This window comes from Lutra lutra, chromosome 2 (assembly GCF_902655055.1).
Source record: "Lutra lutra chromosome 2, mLutLut1.2, whole genome shotgun sequence".
In the NCBI taxonomy this organism is placed as follows: domain Eukaryota; kingdom Metazoa; phylum Chordata; class Mammalia; order Carnivora; family Mustelidae; genus Lutra; species Lutra lutra.
In genome coordinates, this window is record NC_062279.1 from 35327016 (window position 1) to 35344952 (window position 17937).

At 55.4% G+C, this 17937-nt stretch overlaps 2 protein-coding genes across 4 annotated transcripts in view; one reads left to right on the top strand and one right to left on the bottom strand.

The window, feature by feature from the left end:
* Positions 1-10257, top strand: part of ADGRA2 (adhesion G protein-coupled receptor A2) — a 34569-nt gene extending 24312 nt beyond the window's left edge. For 2 of the 3 annotated variants that reach the window (XM_047717073.1, XM_047717072.1), the window contains 13 exons: positions 201-414; positions 986-1150; positions 1706-1904; positions 2381-2530; positions 2655-2816; positions 3642-3866; positions 4050-4266; positions 4793-5001; positions 5683-5810; positions 6078-6201; positions 6663-6808; positions 7304-7393; positions 7620-10257. In XM_047717073.1, coding sequence (XP_047573029.1) covers positions 201-414; positions 986-1150; positions 1706-1904; positions 2381-2530; positions 2655-2816; positions 3642-3866; positions 4050-4266; positions 4793-5001; positions 5683-5810; positions 6078-6201; positions 6663-6808; positions 7304-7393; positions 7620-8877 — 3287 coding nt within the window. In that variant the 3' untranslated portion in view covers positions 8878-10257. The remainder of the gene's footprint in view (positions 1-200; positions 415-985; positions 1151-1705; positions 1905-2380; positions 2531-2654; positions 2817-3641; positions 3867-4049; positions 4267-4792; positions 5002-5682; positions 5811-6077; positions 6202-6662; positions 6809-7303; positions 7394-7619) is intronic. The other variant, XM_047717074.1, reaches the window with a different exon arrangement.
* A 169-nt stretch (positions 10258-10426) lies between these two features.
* On the bottom strand, positions 10427-14681 carry BRF2 (BRF2 RNA polymerase III transcription initiation factor subunit). The gene is made up of 4 exons (XM_047717075.1): positions 14113-14681; positions 13348-13407; positions 12566-12887; positions 10427-11760 (listed from the first exon to the last, which is right to left on the bottom strand). The coding sequence occupies exons 1-4, from the start codon at positions 14264-14266 to the stop codon at positions 11043-11045; spliced, it is 1254 nt and encodes a 417-aa protein (XP_047573031.1). The 5' UTR covers positions 14267-14681; the 3' UTR covers positions 10427-11042.
* Positions 14682-17937: the final 3256 nt, after the last annotated feature.

Genomic DNA, 17937 nt, shown 5'->3' on the forward strand with positions numbered 1-17937 from the left:
CCTGGAAAGGAGCACTTTGATCTGCTCTTCCAAAGCCCACCTGTTCCTCTCTTGTGCTCTCACTTCCAGAGGCTTTCTCCTGCACTCTTTCTTCCCCAGCTCAAGGGGAGCTCTCGTCAGACGGGGCTTGGCCCTGCCCAGGCTGGCTTGTCCCACCCTGGTGCCTGATGCCCCCCCCACGACCATGTCTCCTCCCACAGAAGGGGCCCTGGAGCTGCATACGCACCACCTCATCCCATCCCTGCGCCAAGTCGTGTTCCAGGGTGACCGGCTGCCCTTCCAGTGCTCCGCCAGCTACCTGGGGAATGACACTCGCATCCGCTGGTACCACAACCGGGCCCCCCTGGAAGGCGACGAGCAGGCAGGCATCCTCCTGGCAGAGAGCCTCATCCACGACTGCACCTTCATCACCAGGTACCAGCCCTCCTGCCCCTTTCCAGCCCCAGGCGGGGGTGGGGGAGGCCACCGTGCCCATCGCCCGCTCCCCAAAGGAGCCGTGCTCCGACAGGGGCTGGAGAGCATGCTCATGTACCTGGGAGAGTGCGCAGGTGTGTTTCTAGAAACCCTGGGCTGAGTCATAAATGGTCTGGCTAGGGGATAGGGACTCAGCGCCTGATAGGAAAAAAACAAGGATGATACCTGAGGTTTCTCTGGCGCTTCCACAATGTATGCAGTGATTCTCAGCTCCACTGTGGGACCGAGTCTCTCCGATAGACTTGCAAGGGAGGTCTTAGTAGCTCCGTGATAAAGGTGGGGAAATGGAAGCTCAGGAAGACCGTACCATAAGGCCAGTAGGAATTGAGGGAGTGTGTGCTCGCATCCCTCTCGGTTAAAGAGGACAGAACCCTGAAGCCCCTGCCCCGCAGGCCCTCAGTCAGGGGCCCGGGGCGGGGGGAGGGGGGGGGCACAGGGTCGGGGCGCTTAGGGAGGGTGGAGCGGCCACCGAGAGTGCCTCGCAGCCAGCCCACCACCCGCCCGCCCGCAGCGAGCTGACCCTGTCTCACATCGGCGTGTGGGCGTCAGGGGAGTGGGAGTGCTCCGTGTTCACGGCGCAGGGCAACGCCAGCAAGAAGGTGGAGATTGTGGTGCTGGAGACCTCCGCCTCCTACTGCCCTGCTGAGCGAGTCGCCAACAACCGCGGGGACTTCAGGTGCGGTGCCTTCTGCCGCCCCCCCCCCCCCCCCGCGCGTTGTCAGAGAACACGGGGCGGGGGCGGGGCTCCCCATCCTCTCTAAGTCCCCAGCTCCACTGTCCCGCTGTTGTTTTCACAAAGACCTTATCTTTTTGTATAAACCCCCATCTGACATGTGCTGTGCAGAACAAAAAGTTTGGGTGGGTTTTGTTTGTTTCTTTGTCTTGTTTCCTTGCATTAATAGTTTATGAAATTCGCCCACAAGGAACATCAGATTTTAATATACCCCTGGGCGTCTCCATGAGGAAGGGCAGGTACTATCCTCCCCATGGACAGCTGAGAACACTCAGGCCCAGAAAGGGTAAGAAGCTTGGAGTCAGGGCTCCATGTCTGAACAAACGTGGACTCAGAGAGAGGTGGAGCTCAGGAGCCCCTCCAAGACCAGTCCAAACTCTCTCTCTGAATCCACCCCCTAGGTCCTAAAGGGGTTCATCATCCCAGGTCTAAGGGCAGAGGAGGGAGCCTTGCTCTGAGGAGCCTAGGGGATCAGCAACCTCCCACGTCTGCCCCCAGGTGGCCTCGAACTCTGGCTGGCATCACAGCCTACCAGTCCTGCCTACAGTACCCCTTCACCTCAGTGCCCCTGAGCGGGGGTGCCCCAGGCACCCGAGCCTCCCGCCGGTGTGACCGAGCTGGCCGCTGGGAGCCAGGGGACTACTCCCATTGTCTGTACACCAACGACATCACCCGGGTGCTCTACACCTTCGTGCTGGTGAGGCCAGGAGAGGAGAGGGGCAGGGGACACCCGTCAGCTCTGGTTCTGGGGGCTGGGAAGGGGAGCCCCCTCATGGCTGTGGCTCTGCTGCTCCTCCTTGCTGTGGGCATGAACAGTGAGGGGCTCTCAGCTAGCTTTTCTCCTTTGAGGGCATTCAGATCCCTCCAGGGTTACCCCAAGCATCTTTATTCTCAAACACAGCCAGGGCGGCCTGAAGGGGGAAAACAAGGACAGCGTGAGGCTGTCCCATTATCCTTAGCCCGATGGTGTTAGAAGTGGGCGGCCCTGAGTCCTGATGAGTCCATTCCTTACATGTGCCTCCTGTCTTGATTAGATCCAGCTGGTGGGCCGGATCCCTCTCCCCAGGCGCTGGGGCCCTGAGCATCAGCACAGACAAGGGGGCCCTCTAGGGGCAATTCTGGGGGAGAAGGAGCAGAACTGGACCATCTCCTTTCTTCCTTCAATCTTCCCAGATGCCCATCAATGCCTCCAATGCGCTGACCCTGGCTCACCAGCTGCGAGTGTACACAGCCGAGGCAGCCAGCTTCTCTGACATGATGGATGTTGTTTATGTGGCTCAGATGATCCAGAAATTTCTGGGTTACGTCGACCAGATCAAAGAGGTGAGATTCAACCTGGCTTCTGGGGTCCCTGGAAACCAGTCCCCATTTGCTCAAGCCTCTTGTGCCCCAGCCTCCAGGCCCCAAACCCCGCTCCTGCCCTCAGTGACTTTCTGCCCCCTGCCAGCTGGTGGAGGTGATGGTGGACATGGCCAGCAATCTGATGCTGGTGGACGAGCACCTGCTGTGGCTGGCCCAGCGCGAGGACAAGGCCTGCAGTGGCATCGTGGGCGCCCTGGAGCGCATTGGGGGGGCTGCCCTCAGCCCCCACGCCCAGCACATCTCCGTGGTAACGTTGGTCAGCTGGGAGGGAGCTCTTTGGGGAGCCTAGCCCTGGGAGGGAACTTAGAGGCAATCGGGCCCAGCCCTTGCCTGCCAGGAGGGAAACGCTCCTGTCTTCGGGCAGCAAGGCCTCCAAGTATGCACCTGCCATGGGCCCAGCTGGCAAGAATTCCGAGCCGGACCGGTGTGTGGAATTTGATTCAGAGTTGCCCACAGCAGTGCAGAGGGGAGGGAGGGGGCCGATGACAGGGAGGAGTCATGCAAGACTTTGTGGTGGGGAACTGGAGCTGTAACGCTAGCCCAACGGAAATAAAGGGGAGGAAGGGGAAAAGGAGCCCAAGGCATGAGTAAGAGGAGGCTTGGAAGCAGGGCCACAGCCCTGTGATGCAATGAAGAGTCACAGGGACTCCTGCTCCCTAAGAAGAGGGTGACATTGCCTGTGCTGGGTTGTGAACGGATCAACAACCACCGCAGGTCATCTTGGCCATGTAAGATCCCGCGCTGGGTACCCTAGACGGTGTAAGGTTGGACGGGACCCTGCTCTACAGCTTGGCCGGGGTGGCAGAACTAGTACCTGCTAAGGGGCGAGCAAGGTACAAGGTAGGGTGCGAGGGAAGGAAGGGTCTCAGGAGGGTGCCATGGCCAGAGGCTGGGGAGACCCCACAGCACATGTCACACTGCCAGGCCTTGAGAAGCCAGTCAGGACTAAGGTGTAGGGGGTGCCCAGCCTGAGTGAATCTGCAGAGAGGGACTGGGCAGTGGCAGGCAGGAGGCCCAGAGAGAGCTGCTGTATCTCAGATGGGGAGGGGGCTGACAAGCTCCCTGTCCCTAGAACTCAAGGAATGTGGCACTGGAGGCCTATCTCATCAAGCCACACGGCTACGTGGGGCTGACCTGCACAGCCTTCCAGAGAAGGGAGGCAGGGGTGCCGGGCATGCGGCCCGGGGGCCCCAGCCAGAATCCCTCACCGGAGCCTGAGCCCCTGGCTGATCAGCAGCTCCGCTTCCGCTGTACCACAGGGAGACCCAGCATTTCTCTGTCGTCTTTCCACATCAAGGTGGGCACTGGGGAACGGCCAAGGGGGTGGTCGTGCTTTGATGCAGGTGCCTGGTGGGGGTGGGTGGGATGAGTGGAAGCAGATCCAGAAAAGGGGTTCAGGGGAGCGGGGAGGAGAGTACTGGAAGGCCTCAGAGTCCTAGGGGTTCCCAGATGTCTCTGAGGAACTCCGATGTCCCCCCAGAACAGCGTGGCCCTGGCCTCCATCCAGCTGCCGCCCAGTCTGTTCTCGTCCCTTCCGGCTGCCCTGGCTCCCCCTGTCCCCCCAGACTGCACCCTGCAACTGCTGGTCTTCCGAAATGGCCGCCTCTTCCGCAGCCACGGCAACACCTCCCGCCCTGGAGCTGCTGGGCCTGGCAAGAGGCGTGGTGTGGCCACCCCTGTCATCTTTGCAGGAACCAGTAAGGGACTGAACTCCCCTGTGCTGCATGGAGTGCTCCCAAGTGTCTGCCTGGGGCCCCTGCCACCTGCCCTTCCCTCACCCACAGCGTCCCCTAAGGCCCTGAGGGAGGTGGACGAGGACAGTGGCTCCTGATCATTTCCCAGGAGGATAAGGGACAGAGACATCCTCTCAAGGAAGGGATTGCTAGAGAAGGACTCTGGAAGACATTGGAATTTATATCCCAGATTTGTCAAATTCCAAAAGGGTTCTCTCTTCACCTTTCTCTCCCTCTCCCTCAGTATTACCTTCTACCTTCCTCTCCCTGTCCCCAGCTACGGCTCATTTGACATTTAGAATGGGTCACCTCCCAGTGCTTTTTGATTCATTCCTGGGTCTCCATGGTACATCCCAAGCCCAGCCCACACCCTGCCCCACCCACGGGTTTCGTGCAGCTCTGCCGTTGCTGTCTTGCTGTTGCCGTAGGACGAGCCGCCTCACCTCCTCACGGCCTCGTTCTACCTGGGTGGACTTCCTCTCCCCTGCAGGTGGCTGCGGTGTGGGCAACCTGACTGAGCCAGTGGCCATTTCGCTTCGGCATTGGGCTGAGGGGGCTGAGCCTGTGGCAGCTTGGTGGAGCCAGGATGGGCCTGGGGGCCCCGGAGGTTGGAGCTCCGAGGGCTGCCAGCTCCGCTCCAGCCAGCCCAATGTCAGCTCCCTGCACTGCCAGCACTTGGGCAATGTGGCTGTGCTCATGGTGAGTGGGATGGGGGGCGGGAGCTCGAGAGGACCGGGACTGGGGAATTGTAGGGGGAGGATGGGGGTATTCTGATCACCTGGGGCCCCAAAGAACTATAGAAAGCAGAACAGCCTCATGACTGTAGAATTCATGGGGAAATGTCCCTCTGGTCCTTCCCCACACCTTTTCATCTTTCAGGAGACAGGTCCTGCCTCCATTCATCCTGAGAGATGGATCTGGAACTCCCCAGCCTGGTCTTCACATCTGTACTCTCTGAGACCCAGATTGTTAAAGGGGGAAAAAAAAATCTGGGAACATTTTTCTGGTCACCCTCCTCGCTCACTCCTCTCCAGGTCCCTCTCCCTCACCACATTTCGTACCCCACTCTCCCAGATCCTGAGCAGGCATGCACCTGGATTATAGACAGAAACCTCCCCCTCTTTCATCATCTCTGGTTTTTAGGCTGAGAGCAGAGGGGCAAGAGACGAGGGCAGAACTGGCTGGCGGTAGATGACTAACACTACCTGGGACTGACTTTCCAAGAGTGCTGTCTCAGCACTTAGTGTTTGCCCACCTGGATGGAAGAGGGGTCAAAGCTGACTGAGCTTGAAGAAAAATGGTCTGGGGGACTGGCCAGGACTCCACGAGGTGGCCCCTTCCCCTTGCTTCCTAATACTTACTCTTTCCTGCTCTTTCCAGGAGCTGAGTGCCTTCCCCAGGGCAGTGGGGGGCTCTGGGGCAGGGCTGCATCCCATCGTGTACCCCTGCACGGCACTGCTTCTGCTCTGCCTCTTTTCCACCATCATCACCTACATCCTCAACCACAGGTGGGAGCTCCTGAAGGAAGGGAAGATGCGGAGGGGAGGTTGTGGGTCTGAGTACTGGCCAGCGTCCCTTCCCCAAGTGGGTCTCCATGATGTTTGCAGGCTCTTTCGAAGGGTTAAGCCCTCCCTGCCCTCGGGCCTTGATCACATTCACAAACGTGCATGCACACAGATACCTGCTTTCCCCCTTTGCTCTCCCAATGGCCTTGAGACCGCATGGGCCTGACCTTGGGTGGGTGGCCCGTTAATTAAAGACTGTTTCTGGGGCAGCTCCATCCATGTGTCCCGGAAGGGCTGGCACATGCTGCTGAACCTGTGCTTCCACATGGCCATGACCTCCGCCGTCTTTGCAGGAGGCATCACACTCACCAACTACCACATGGTCTGCCAGGCAGTAAGCAGAAGGGGCTAGGGTGGGGGTGGGGAGCGCTCCAAGATGAGTGATGGCACAGAGTTGGGAGGTGCAGGGGAAAAAATGAGGTCTCATGCTGATAGGTCCCAGCTCCACTGTTGTGTGCAGCCTTGCTGGGGGTGGGAACCATGGGCAGAGGGGTGGTAAGAAGTAGGGAAACTAGGAGATGGGTCTTCAAAGTGGAGGGTGGGGATCAGCAGTGGAGGAGAGGTCAGGAACAGGGCAGACACCAACAGCAGGGCTGTGAAAAGTCTCCCCAGTGGAAGAGGAGCATGGGGTGGGAGGAGAGAGGGTGACAGCAGGGGCAGAACCTTTGGAGGATCAGGGTAGAGCTGGGGGTGGGACTGTGGGAGGAGTGGGAGAATAATCCTGGGGACTGGGGCTCTGGGGCGGCTTGAGCAGTAGCAGCCTGGTCCCCCAGCCTCTGTGGCTTGACCCTGCAGGTGGGCATCACGCTGCACTACTCTTCATTGTCCACACTGCTCTGGATGGGCGTGAAGGCCCGTGTCCTCCACAAGGAGCTCACCTGGAGAGCACCCCCTCCACAAGAAGGGGACTTGGCTCCACCCGCGCCCCGCCCCATGCTCCGGTACTTGCCTCCAGGGGTCAGCTTTGCAAGGGTGAAGGGCTCCGAGGCCAGGCCAGGGGAAGGACAGCACCATCTGTTTTCCCAGGCTGGAGGCAGGGCGGGTCCAAGGTCCTGGGTGAGCACTCTCCAAAGAGAAAAGAGGCAAAGCCTTGGGTGGGGACACGTTGCCCAAGGCCTCGGGAGTGGGTGTGTCCTTAGAGCTTTTCAGGGATGACAACAAGGCCGGGGCCCTGGGCCCTGGGGAGGGATCCAGCGAACCACAGTGGCACCCTGACTTCTGTACTGTTTCAGGTGAGAGAGCAACTCTGGCCTCTGTCCCTTGCAACAGTCCTGGTCAAGTCCCCTGGGAACCTAACAGAGCCTGCAACAAATTCTGAGAGAATTTAAAGGGGAAAGAGGAGGGGACAGAGACCCCAAGTCAAGGTTTCTGAGCATCTGTTTCCAACTCCCTTGGTTCCCCACCATCTCTGACCCCCAAACCCCATTCCTCTCCAGGTTCTATCTGATCGCCGGAGGCATCCCACTCATTATCTGTGGCATCACAGCTGCGGTCAACATCCACAACTACCGGGACCACAGCCCCTAGTGAGCGCCACGGCCTGCCTGCCCCAAACCCACCCGCCCCAACACCAGATGCCCTCTACTCCGCTGGCAGGGGCACCCGCAGGCCCACGCAGCCAGTGACCCAACCCAAACCCATGCATGTTGCCTAAGCCAGTCTCTGCCTTGCCACTCACCACGTCCTGTCTCCCCAGCCACCCAGCCACCTCAGACATGCCTCTCCTCACCCACTGCCTGTGTCTCCCCTCAGCTGCTGGCTGGTGTGGCGTCCAAGCCTAGGAGCCTTCTACATCCCGGTGGCTTTGATTCTGCTGATCACCTGGATCTATTTCCTGTGTGCCGGGCTGCGCTTAAGGGGTCCTCTGGCACAGAGCCCAAAGGGGGGCACCAGCAGGGTGTCCCTGGAGACAGGGGAGGAACTGAGGGGTTCCACCAGGCTTAGGAGCAGTGGCCCCCTTCTGAATGACTCAGGTTCCCTTCTGGCTACTGGAAGCGCTGGGGTGGTGACACCCGGGCCCCCGGAGGATGGTGACGGCCTCTATTCTCCGGGCGTCCAACTGGGGGCGCTGGTGACCACTCATTTCCTGTACCTGGCCATGTGGGCCTGTGGGGCTCTGGCCGTGTCCCAGCGCTGGCTGCCCCGGGTGGTGTGCAGCTGCCTGTACGGGGCGGCGGCCTCAGCCCTGGGACTCTTCGTTTTCACCCACCATTGTGCCCGGCGCCGGGACGTTAGGGCCTCCTGGCGTGCCTGCTGCCCCCAGGCCTCGGCCTCCCGCGCCTCACCCCGGTCCGTGCCCGCCGCCCCAGAGGACGGTTCCCCCGTATTCGGAGAGGGCCCCGCCTCCCTCAAGTCCTCCCCGAGTGGCAGCAGCGGCCACGCGCCGTCCCTGGGCCCCTGCAAGCTCACCAACCTGCAGCTAGCCCAGAGTCAGGTGTGCGAGGTGGGGGTGGTGGCCCGCGGGGAAGGGGAGCCGGAGCCCATGGGCTCCCGGGGCAGCCTCGCTCCCCGCCACCCCAACAACTTGCATCATGGGCGCCGAGCGCACAAGAGTCGGGCCAAGGGGCACCGCGCGGGGGAGGCCGGCGCCAAGAACCGGCTCAAGGTGCTGCGCGGGGGCGCGGCGGCCGGGGCGCCTGAGCTGCTGTCCAGCGAGAGCGGCCACAACAGCCCGTCTGACAGCTACCCGGGCAGCAGCCGCAACAGCCCGGGCCTCCAGCTCGAGGGCGAGCCCATGCTCACGCCGTCGGAGGGCAGCGACACGAGCGCAGCGCCGCTTCCCGAGGCCGGCCGCCCGGGCCAGCGCCGCAGCGCCAGTCGCGACAACCTCAAGGGCGGCGGGGCCGGCGCGGAGCGGGAGGGCAAGCGGCGCTCGTACCCGCTCAACGCCGCCAGCCTCAACGGCACGCCCAAGGGGGCCAAGTACGACGACCTGGGCGGGGCGGGCGCGGACGCAGCGGTCAGCGCCTGCATGAAGACAGGTCTCTGGAAGAGCGAGACCACCGTCTAGGGCGGGGGTGGGCGACGCTGCCGAACATGCCGGCTTCTCGGGGACCCTCAAAGACGTCCAGCGGTACGTCAGCAGATTTGAGGGAGAGGTGCCCAGGGCTTCCACGGGCCACACTGGCTTTAGTCCCGGAGGCTGGGGAAAAGGACAGGCCAAAGGCCTGCCACTGCCAAGAGGGCCGTACCTCTGGGCTAGCGACGATCCCAGGACCGCCAGCAGGATACACATCTTCCCAGCCCAGGCTAGTTTGGGCAGTAGACTGTGCCGTTCAGGGTAGTGGGGGAAGGTCCTGTTGGCCTGGGAGGTGGGCACAGGCACAGCTCCCAGGTGGGCTCCTTCGGTACTCCCCACATCTCATCCACCCTGCCTCGCTGGTGGCCGTCCATATCAGGAAAACACAGACGGGAGCTAGAGAACCATGTTCTCTCCTCACTGCCCTCTACAGTCAGCCATCTGTGCCTAGGTCCTAGGGCCTCTCCCCCACCCAGCTACCAGGGCAAGGAGGGGGCCAGTCTTGCAGATGAGCCAGGCGGCCGTGCGTATAGGTGCTACTTTTAAGATAAACTATGCAAGAGAAGGTGGAACAGTGTGAAAGGCAGCCCTGGAGATGGCGTTCTAGGGAAAGGGTGCACAATCGGGGACACAGGAGTGGTATACAAAGCACAGGGCAGGGCTTAAGAGGTGGTGCTTTAGGACAAAGCCGAGGCCCTGTGCCTTGAGCTGCTGACTCCGCCAGACACCCAGGAGAGATGGGAGGCAACTGGAGAGCAGTACTTAGATTTCAAGCCCCATGCAGTCCTGGCCTAAACCCAGCCCTGTAAACAGTGCTCTGAAGAGAGGCACCACAAGGCCGCAGGTGGTGCTAAAGGAGCACTTAACTGCTCAATGGCAAGCCCCATAGCCTCAGTCTCCGCCTGCCAACACGGAGGGACTATGGAAGAGCATTTCCCTGCCTCCATGAGGCCATGTGCAAGAACCATTCCAAAAATCTGATCTCTAGCTCCATATTAGGGAGAAACCTCCCAAACCCTGAACCGCCTTCCTGCCTCACAGAAGCCCAAGCTGAATCCCCCAGGGCAGCAGGTAGGATCTCTGAAGCTCACGTGGGGCCTGTGCCTTCACTACTTTTTTAAACACCAGCACCCATATTTCCCCCAACCTAAAAAGCAATCACCAGCCTTACTACAGGACCCAATGAAAAATGGAGGGAAAGCTGAGCCTGGTGAAGAGGAACAGGAAAACCAGACCTGGTCCAGGTCCCCTCTTGGTGTCCACATCCCCACAGTCTAATCACCAAGGCAAAAGACAAAAGGGAGGGGAGAAAAGTCACACACCTTGGGATGAATCCTGTTATTTATGCTTGCTGCACAGACAATATTAGACTAAAAAAAAAAAAAAAAAAAAACCACGAAAAAAAAAAAAGCTTCGTATTATTCTTCCACATATGCTGGCTGCTGTTTACGTACCGTGCCAATGCCTTAGCACTGGAGAGCTTTTTGCAATACGCTGGGGAAAAGGGAGGGAGGGGATGAAAAGTGCCAAAGAAAACCTGTTTTTAAAAGCTCGGGTTTTATACAATAGAATGTTTTCTAGCAGATGCCTTTTGTTTTAATATATTAAAATTTGCAAAGCCCTTTGAGCTATATAACTTTAGTCCACCCATGGTCCTTTTGTTATGAGGTACAGGATTTTATGACCCCGTACACAAGAACCCACCCATGCCGGCAGATGGACCCAGGGCCAAGCATGGCCCAGTTCCCGTCCTCTGAGGGCTGATACCATTTCAAATGCCAACCCTGCCACACCCTCGGGGAGGGCCCATCAGGCCTGCAGCAGCAGCGCAGCTGATCCAAATCAGGAGGAGGCCCGACATCCTCCAACCCGACTAGGAGGAAAGCCATCCCTCACAGTATGAATGTGTGCCTTCCCCTTTGGGACCATCCCTCTCAGGGATGGGATTCTCTCCAACCCAGTTGTTCCTGCATCACTCCCAACTTCTACTGCAGGACCCAGGTTCCAATTAACTACAGAGTCCCTTAGTTCCTTTAAACAAGAGAAAAAAGAGAAAACCAGCCACCTCAGGACTCATGTACACTCACTCCTCCGGGTCGCACAGGCCTGTGGTCAAGCTGCTGCCAGAGTGGTGGGAGCGCTTCCTCGGGTGCACATCAGGGAGGGTTAGGAACCCTGGTGGCAGCCTGAGCTTTTTGAAAGTCCCTCATTTCCTGAGGGGTACGCAAATACTGCTCTATTTCACTATCGGAAATGTCCTCGTCGCCGGTGACTGTGGAGATAGGGGGTGGGGGACAGATCCGCTTTGGGGGCTTCAACATGCAAGGTGGGAGGAGAAGGGCAGGACTGGCTGGCCGCTTGCCCTCGGGCAGATCTAAGGAACTACTCGCTGCCTCTGCTTTTCCCTGCCCTGGCCCCAGACCCTGTCCCTGCAGCTCCTTCCCCTCGCCGTCCAGCTCCGCCGTTCCATCTCGAAAGGCCTTGCGGACCAACGTGTGGCGGTGCTGCAGGAGGTCGCCGATGTGCTTCACCACAGACCGCTTGTCGAGCCTCAGCACCTGCAGCCAGGCCAGCTGCTCGGCCATCCGCAGCAGCACAGCCAGCAGCTCCTGGAGGCGGGAGGAAGCAGGACAGGGCAGGTCCACGTTCGCCAATTTACAAAACCGGGCGAGGGAGCACCTCAGACGCTCTGAAGGCTGCAGCGACTGCCAAGCCAGGAAGGTAGCCGCAGTGATGACGGGCAAGGGATGGCGCCCGGTCACCAGCCAGGTCTCATCCGCCAGCTCCACCAACTGCAGTGTTCGAGAGAGCATCTTCTCTTTGTCTTCCACGTATTTGGCTGGCACGGATGGGGAAGCTTGGAACAGTTTGAAGCTGAAAGAACCAAAATAAGAGTCTGATCGCCATGCCTATAGGGGAGGGGGCTGCTCTGCCAAAGGGAGGAAAAGCAGTCCACTCGTGATGGACAAGCTATCCTCTCCTCTTGGAATACTCAAGCTCGCTGGGCAGCGACTCTCTACAGGTGCAGAGAGAAGACAGGTGGAGTGTCCTGCTTGTACAGTGAAGGGCAGGAGAACCCACAAGGAGGCTCACGTTTGTCAGCTTCCCCGTCAGCCGTATTCTGAGTGCTTTCCAATTGTTCTTCTTTCATCTCCTCCATACCCCTTTATGTGCACTTATAGTTAGAAAAAACGGGCCAAGAGTCATCCAGCTAGGAAGTAACCCAGCAAACCCAACCCCACTTGTCACTGAGAGCCTTTGCTTTTTCCCCTATTTTTCGGAAAAAAAGAAAAGAACACAGCTACTTAGGAAAAAAAAGCCTCAGCTTCTGCCTCTTGCCCCATCACTAACTTCCTTTCACCTGCCTTCACAGATGATCCTTCACAGATGAGCCAAGGCAGGGCTCTGGCATACAGTCAGGCAGGTCACGCACAACACAAGAGGCGCAAAGTTCAGCAGCCCCGGGCCAAGGCTGACACCTACTTTACCTACAGCATTAGGCTGCAGTAAAGAACTGTAAAATGGTCTTAACCTTATTAGTACGAGGCACAGGGGAGGGAGAATAGGTTTTCTTCTCGAATCCCTTTAGAGGAGCTTTGGTGAAAAAGAGACAGCCAAAGGTCAAAGGATTCAGATCTAAGGAGCCATCCCATCCCAGGATTCCCCTGCGGGTAGGTACCTGCTACAGTAAGTCTTCACCAGGTCTGCCAAGCACAGAGACGGCACATCCAGCCCCAGGAGCTTCACTATCTGCATGTAGGTGCCAGAAAACACATCCAGATCTGCATACAACAGGGCGCAGATGGTTCCCATGGTGAGGGGCCAGTTATGCTGCCGGCAGGTGATTAAGACACAGCACCCAACCAGCACCTCCTTCTTTTGCAGCCTGGCGGCGCGGATGCCAGGGTGCCGGTAGGCCTGCTGGTAGTAGGCAACTGCCGTGTCCTCAAATGTCGATGGCAACTGCAGAACTCGGCAGAGGTCTCTCACGCGGCGGAGACCTAAGAAAGCCAACAGCAGGACTCAAAGAGGTTGAAGGTGCTACTGTGCAGCTCCTAGCAATTTTTGCTAAACTTGTCTCTGACACCAGACGCACAAATAATGTACCTTTCTACAGTGACCAGGGTGACACTTGGTGAGGTCATTCTAAAGACACAAAGAAATTCGTGGAAAAAGTCACATTTCAACCCACCATTCTTCAGGGGCTGGCATGATTCAGAGCCAGGCCCAAGTATGATCTGGAATGCATGGCTTGACCTCTAACACAGCCCTGACAATCCCAAACTGTATACTGAATCAGAACTGTATACGCTCTTAGAACCACCTCCATTCTTTATTTCTAATTACCAATGTCTCCTACTCTACCTTACACAGTAATGCTGAACACAGGGAAAGCAAGAGGGTAGGCTGGACCATCAGGAGAATTTTAAGGCCACCGTATCACAAAAGGTCGATTCTCACCTCGTTGTTGGCTGCGACTAACTTGTTCATTTTCCCCTGTGCTTCGGGAATAGGTTACTTCTGTAAGATAATGGACAACAAAAAGCTTGTTTAGCCTTTATTCACCAGATCCCTGGCCTCGCACCACACAAAACCGGGGAGAATTCATACCCTTAGGCTGTGCTCCCTGTCTCACAGAAGGCACCCATTTTTGCACGCTAAAAGTCTATCCGGTTTTTATCCCCACAGCAGTATCAAATACAGAGACTGAGAAGGTTAAGAATGCACTACAGTGGCTTCGAGTGTTCCAAGTTTTTTGCCCTCCCTCCTGCATATGCAATCCAGGTAATCTTCCTGACTGCTGATTTTGAGGGCTGCAGTGGCCAGGAACTCAGAACGCAAAGAAAAAAAAAAACGATATTTTTGCTAATTAGTGTTAAAGACTACTTGAAGGTAATAATTTGTCCGTATCTGTAAAGAACTGACCCACAATCCTTCCATCACACCCAGACTAGGTAAATTGAGTGGAACTCTGTTTCTCTGATTCATTTGGTCAACCTTTATTATACCTTCTCTCTCTCTCCAGATAGACAGATGCCAGATACCGTACGAGGTGCTGGAAAAACAGATGAAGGGCAGTCCCTGACCTCCTGCAGCTTCCTCGGATACTTTCTCCCGTAGTTTAGCAAACACGGGACGAGGGCGCGGAGGAATCAGAGCACTCCGACGTCAATCTCTCGCCACCCCAGGTTATACCCGCGGCACTGGAAAGGCCGGCACAGATACCTCGGAGGTTGCCTTCGTCGCTGAAGGTGGTAGTAAGGACCCCCTCGGTGACCACGCAGCCACAGTCTGAACACACCAGCTGGCTCTGCGAATAGTGCGAGTCTTCCACGAGCTCCGTGGACCCGCAATCGGGGCAGCGGCCTCCGCCAGGCATCTCACACCCCAGAGGCGCGGAAGCTTTCGGGTATCCACTCCTACGTCCACAGCAGCAACAGCGGAAAAGCAAGAAGCAGCAACAGCTGAGAAGCAAGAACCAGGACCGGAGCCTTCTAAGCGCTGCACCCTTCTCTTCCGGCCAGAGCAACCGCGGTGTACGTAGGTAGTTCTGTCCGCCGGCTTCGCGTCACTCCGGTCCGTTTCTGTTTGGCCTCGGGTAGAAACGCGAGCCAGGAACAGAGGTTCCTGCTGTGGACTCACTCCGTCTTCGCGTTCTCCATTATTTGCGGTCGGTTTGCAGGTTGAATTTGAGTGAAACTTCTACCTACGTGGACACACTACACAGGAAAATGTTCCCGTTTCCATACAACTCTCCTTTCTGAAACGCTAGGGAGGTCATAGAATTCTCCATTTCTTTTTGGTAACAAATGTTGATTTTGGCCATAGTACAAAGTTTGCCTAAAAGGAAGAATACTGCCGTGAGAGAACAGGAAATTGTGTTCCACTCTCCAGAGCGGCTTTCCCAGCCAAGTTCTTTCCTCTCCTTCAGTCTGTTTCTCTCAACTGTAGAATGAGGGAGTTGAATTGAAAAATACAGAGTGGCAAACACAAATGCTTTCAGAGACTAGGTAAGGGAGTTGGGAGCGAAGGAATATGGGGGTGGTGAGGCTTTGGGCAAACTGGAGGCTTCGGGCAGATTTATATGCTTTTAAAACCTGAGCTTTAAGGTACTCCAAAATTCTGGCTCCAAAGTTCCTAACTTGGTACAAGTATAGGTCAAAGAATGCTGAGCAAAATTGTGCCTCCAGTGATGCTATCACAGAAACCAAGCTTACACATTTAAAATTCTGTTATATTTATAAATTAGAAGTCACCCAAACAGAGTATTTCTAATTAATCCTAATTGCACTCGTAAAGAATAAGGATTTTAATGCTTGAGAGTTTTAGAATCAGCTATGTCTGAAAAACAAGAACATTGAGTTAAATGACAGGTACCACCAGAAGTCTGTCCCTTATGACTCCAAGGAAGCAGATGGGAGTCAGCACAGCAAGTGCCTAAAGTGTGTGTGGAGAATTTGTTTCTCAGGCTGACAGTTGGGAATTTCAGGTAGGCTCCTGGCATTAGCAGATTTTAGGAACTGTTGTGGGCTTAATTTCAACTTATACTGGGGGTTGAAGATGGAAAGGTAAGATCGGCACAGAAAATGATTGGACAGCTCTATGCAGAATGAATTGAGGAATAAGGATGTTTTGTCAGAACTTAACAAATTGGGATACTCCCTTGAGGAATCAGATACAGGTTATGGCTGCATTCCTTCGAAGACTAATAAACTGTGTATTCCAGACCTGAAAATTTTTCCAAAATAAAAAATGGAGCTTATTAGTCTGAAGAGACAGGGGCACAATGACCATGTACCCAGAGAGTCCTCAGAGGATTTGAGCCTCAAAAAGAAAGGGATCTGATTAGACAAAGCTGTAGGTTCTTTTGAAAGCTATAATCGGTAGTCAGGTACACAGGATTCCCTGTATGCCTAGCGGGACTGAGTTCCCTAGACCATAGTCATATCATATCATACAGAACAGCATCAGACTCTCATTCCCACTGTGGTGGGGAACAAGGGTATTTCTGACACAAAGATTGCATTTTATCTATAATCAAAGCATCAACTTTCTCTGCTTCAGATGTCACTTATCTTTAGTATAAATTGGGAAGGAGGTGCTTTGCCTTACAAGAAATGTCCATTCAACACAAGCCCCTGGCTCACAGTTCCTCCCCTCTGCTCATAGCTATTCCACAAACCTCCCCTTCTTTGCTACTGCTCAACAGAATTTCCTACACCTCCGACCTCAGTGGGCCGGCAGGATGCTGTTAGTTGACCTGTGAACACAGGTCACAGCAGCGAGATTTCCATTTTCTCATTTTCCACACCTGTATCACGAGACTGTTAATGCACCTTGCTGAAGGGTTGAGGAACTTAGGTGATCATAATAGAAATGAAAAATATTTTTGTAAAATGGGAAATTTTGTTAAGACTCTCCTTACAGCTCAAGAGGAAAGCATTAAAAGAGAAAACAAGCAAAAACAAACAAAGTACCTTCAAAGCCTGCCAGCCCCTTCTTTTCCAGTTTTTCCTTGATATCCAGACCTAAAGACACCACCTCATCCCCAAGAGAATTCTTGGGACATAAAACCTCTTCTCCTTTCTAGAGAAATCCCACCTACTACCACAGGACTTGATCATGCTGGAGCATTCATCCCCTCCCCAAAACCAAGGGCCTCAGTAAGCCCCAACAGTCTGTACCCTTACATCTGAATTCCCCACTCTAGCCCCGCACCACAAGGGGCATCAGCACAATAACTTTGGGTGGGCACTGGCATTCCAAGTCCCCTTTCTTCTAGACTCGCCCACTAGAGTGAGGGATGTGATAAGGATTTACTTCTGGTGTCCAGCAAATAAACTTTGAGACACACTTGCATGCTTGTGTGTGCACATACACACCCATCAAAGACATCCGTTAGTTTTTGATAACACCATCGACATCCTGGTTAGGGTGGAGAAATATGTCTCCAAAAGCAACATAATTGCATTCGAAGTGCTTCATCACATTATCATACAGAACAGCATCAGACTCTCATCCCCATTTTTGTGCCGATCTTGACCCTAACTGCGTTTAAAAAAAAAAAAAAGTGGGATTTAATTAGAATCCTCTACCCTTGATAGGAGCCTTAGAATTCTGCTTTCTCCAACATTACTCATTTTAAAGTGGAAGAGTTGTTTTATAATCCTCCAACCAGCACCTCTAAGGGGTGGAGAGGAATGATTCTCTTTTCCAGTCACAGATACGTGATATCCTAAGGGAGCCTGGCTGTCAGATGCAAACAGCCTGGGTGGTAGGCAGGACTCAGGCCAGAAGATGGCGCACTCTATTAAGACTTGTATATAGAGGGGACCTGGCTGGCTCAGTCCGTAGAGTATAAGACTCTTGATTTGGGGTTTTGAGTTGGGGCCCCATCTTGGGGGGCGGGGGTAGATTGTACTTAAATTAAAAAAAAAAAAGACTTGTGAGTCTGGGGTTCTCTACTTTCTTAGGAAGAAATTGATTTATTTAGGAAATGGATTTGCCTTCCCCTGGAAATCAGGACAGACACATCCTTGGTGCCCTTCCTGCTGCTACAGACTCTTCTAAGAGTTTCCATTGTTCCATGAGTGATGATCTGTTTACCAAATGCTCCTCAAACCCCTCTCCCCCATGCTACACCCAACAGCTTGAGGAACTGGAATCATGTTTCTTGTCTCTGTATCTTCAGTGCCCACTTGGCGGCTGGCACACAGGCTTTTGGAATGCTTCGTGCCCAGAATGTGGGGGATTTGAGTAGAAGGCTCCTGGGCAGGGGAGACTGTTGGAAAGGCTGCCCCAGCCATGGTCCAGATGTGAAATACTGACCTTAAGACCACAGTTCTTTCTAGAGAGGTAGAGGAAGAAAGGTTTTCTGAGGGATAAGGAAGGCACTGACAGGGCGGGACAGAAGGCAGCTCTCACCAGTCCTCCCTCAGTCAGATGTGTGTACTCTAGCTAGTTGTTTGTCTGTCTGGCTCTCCCTTTGCTTGCAAGTCTTTGTGGGAATGCTGTGGCTCTCTTGACCACCGTGTCCAGGGAGCCCCTCCT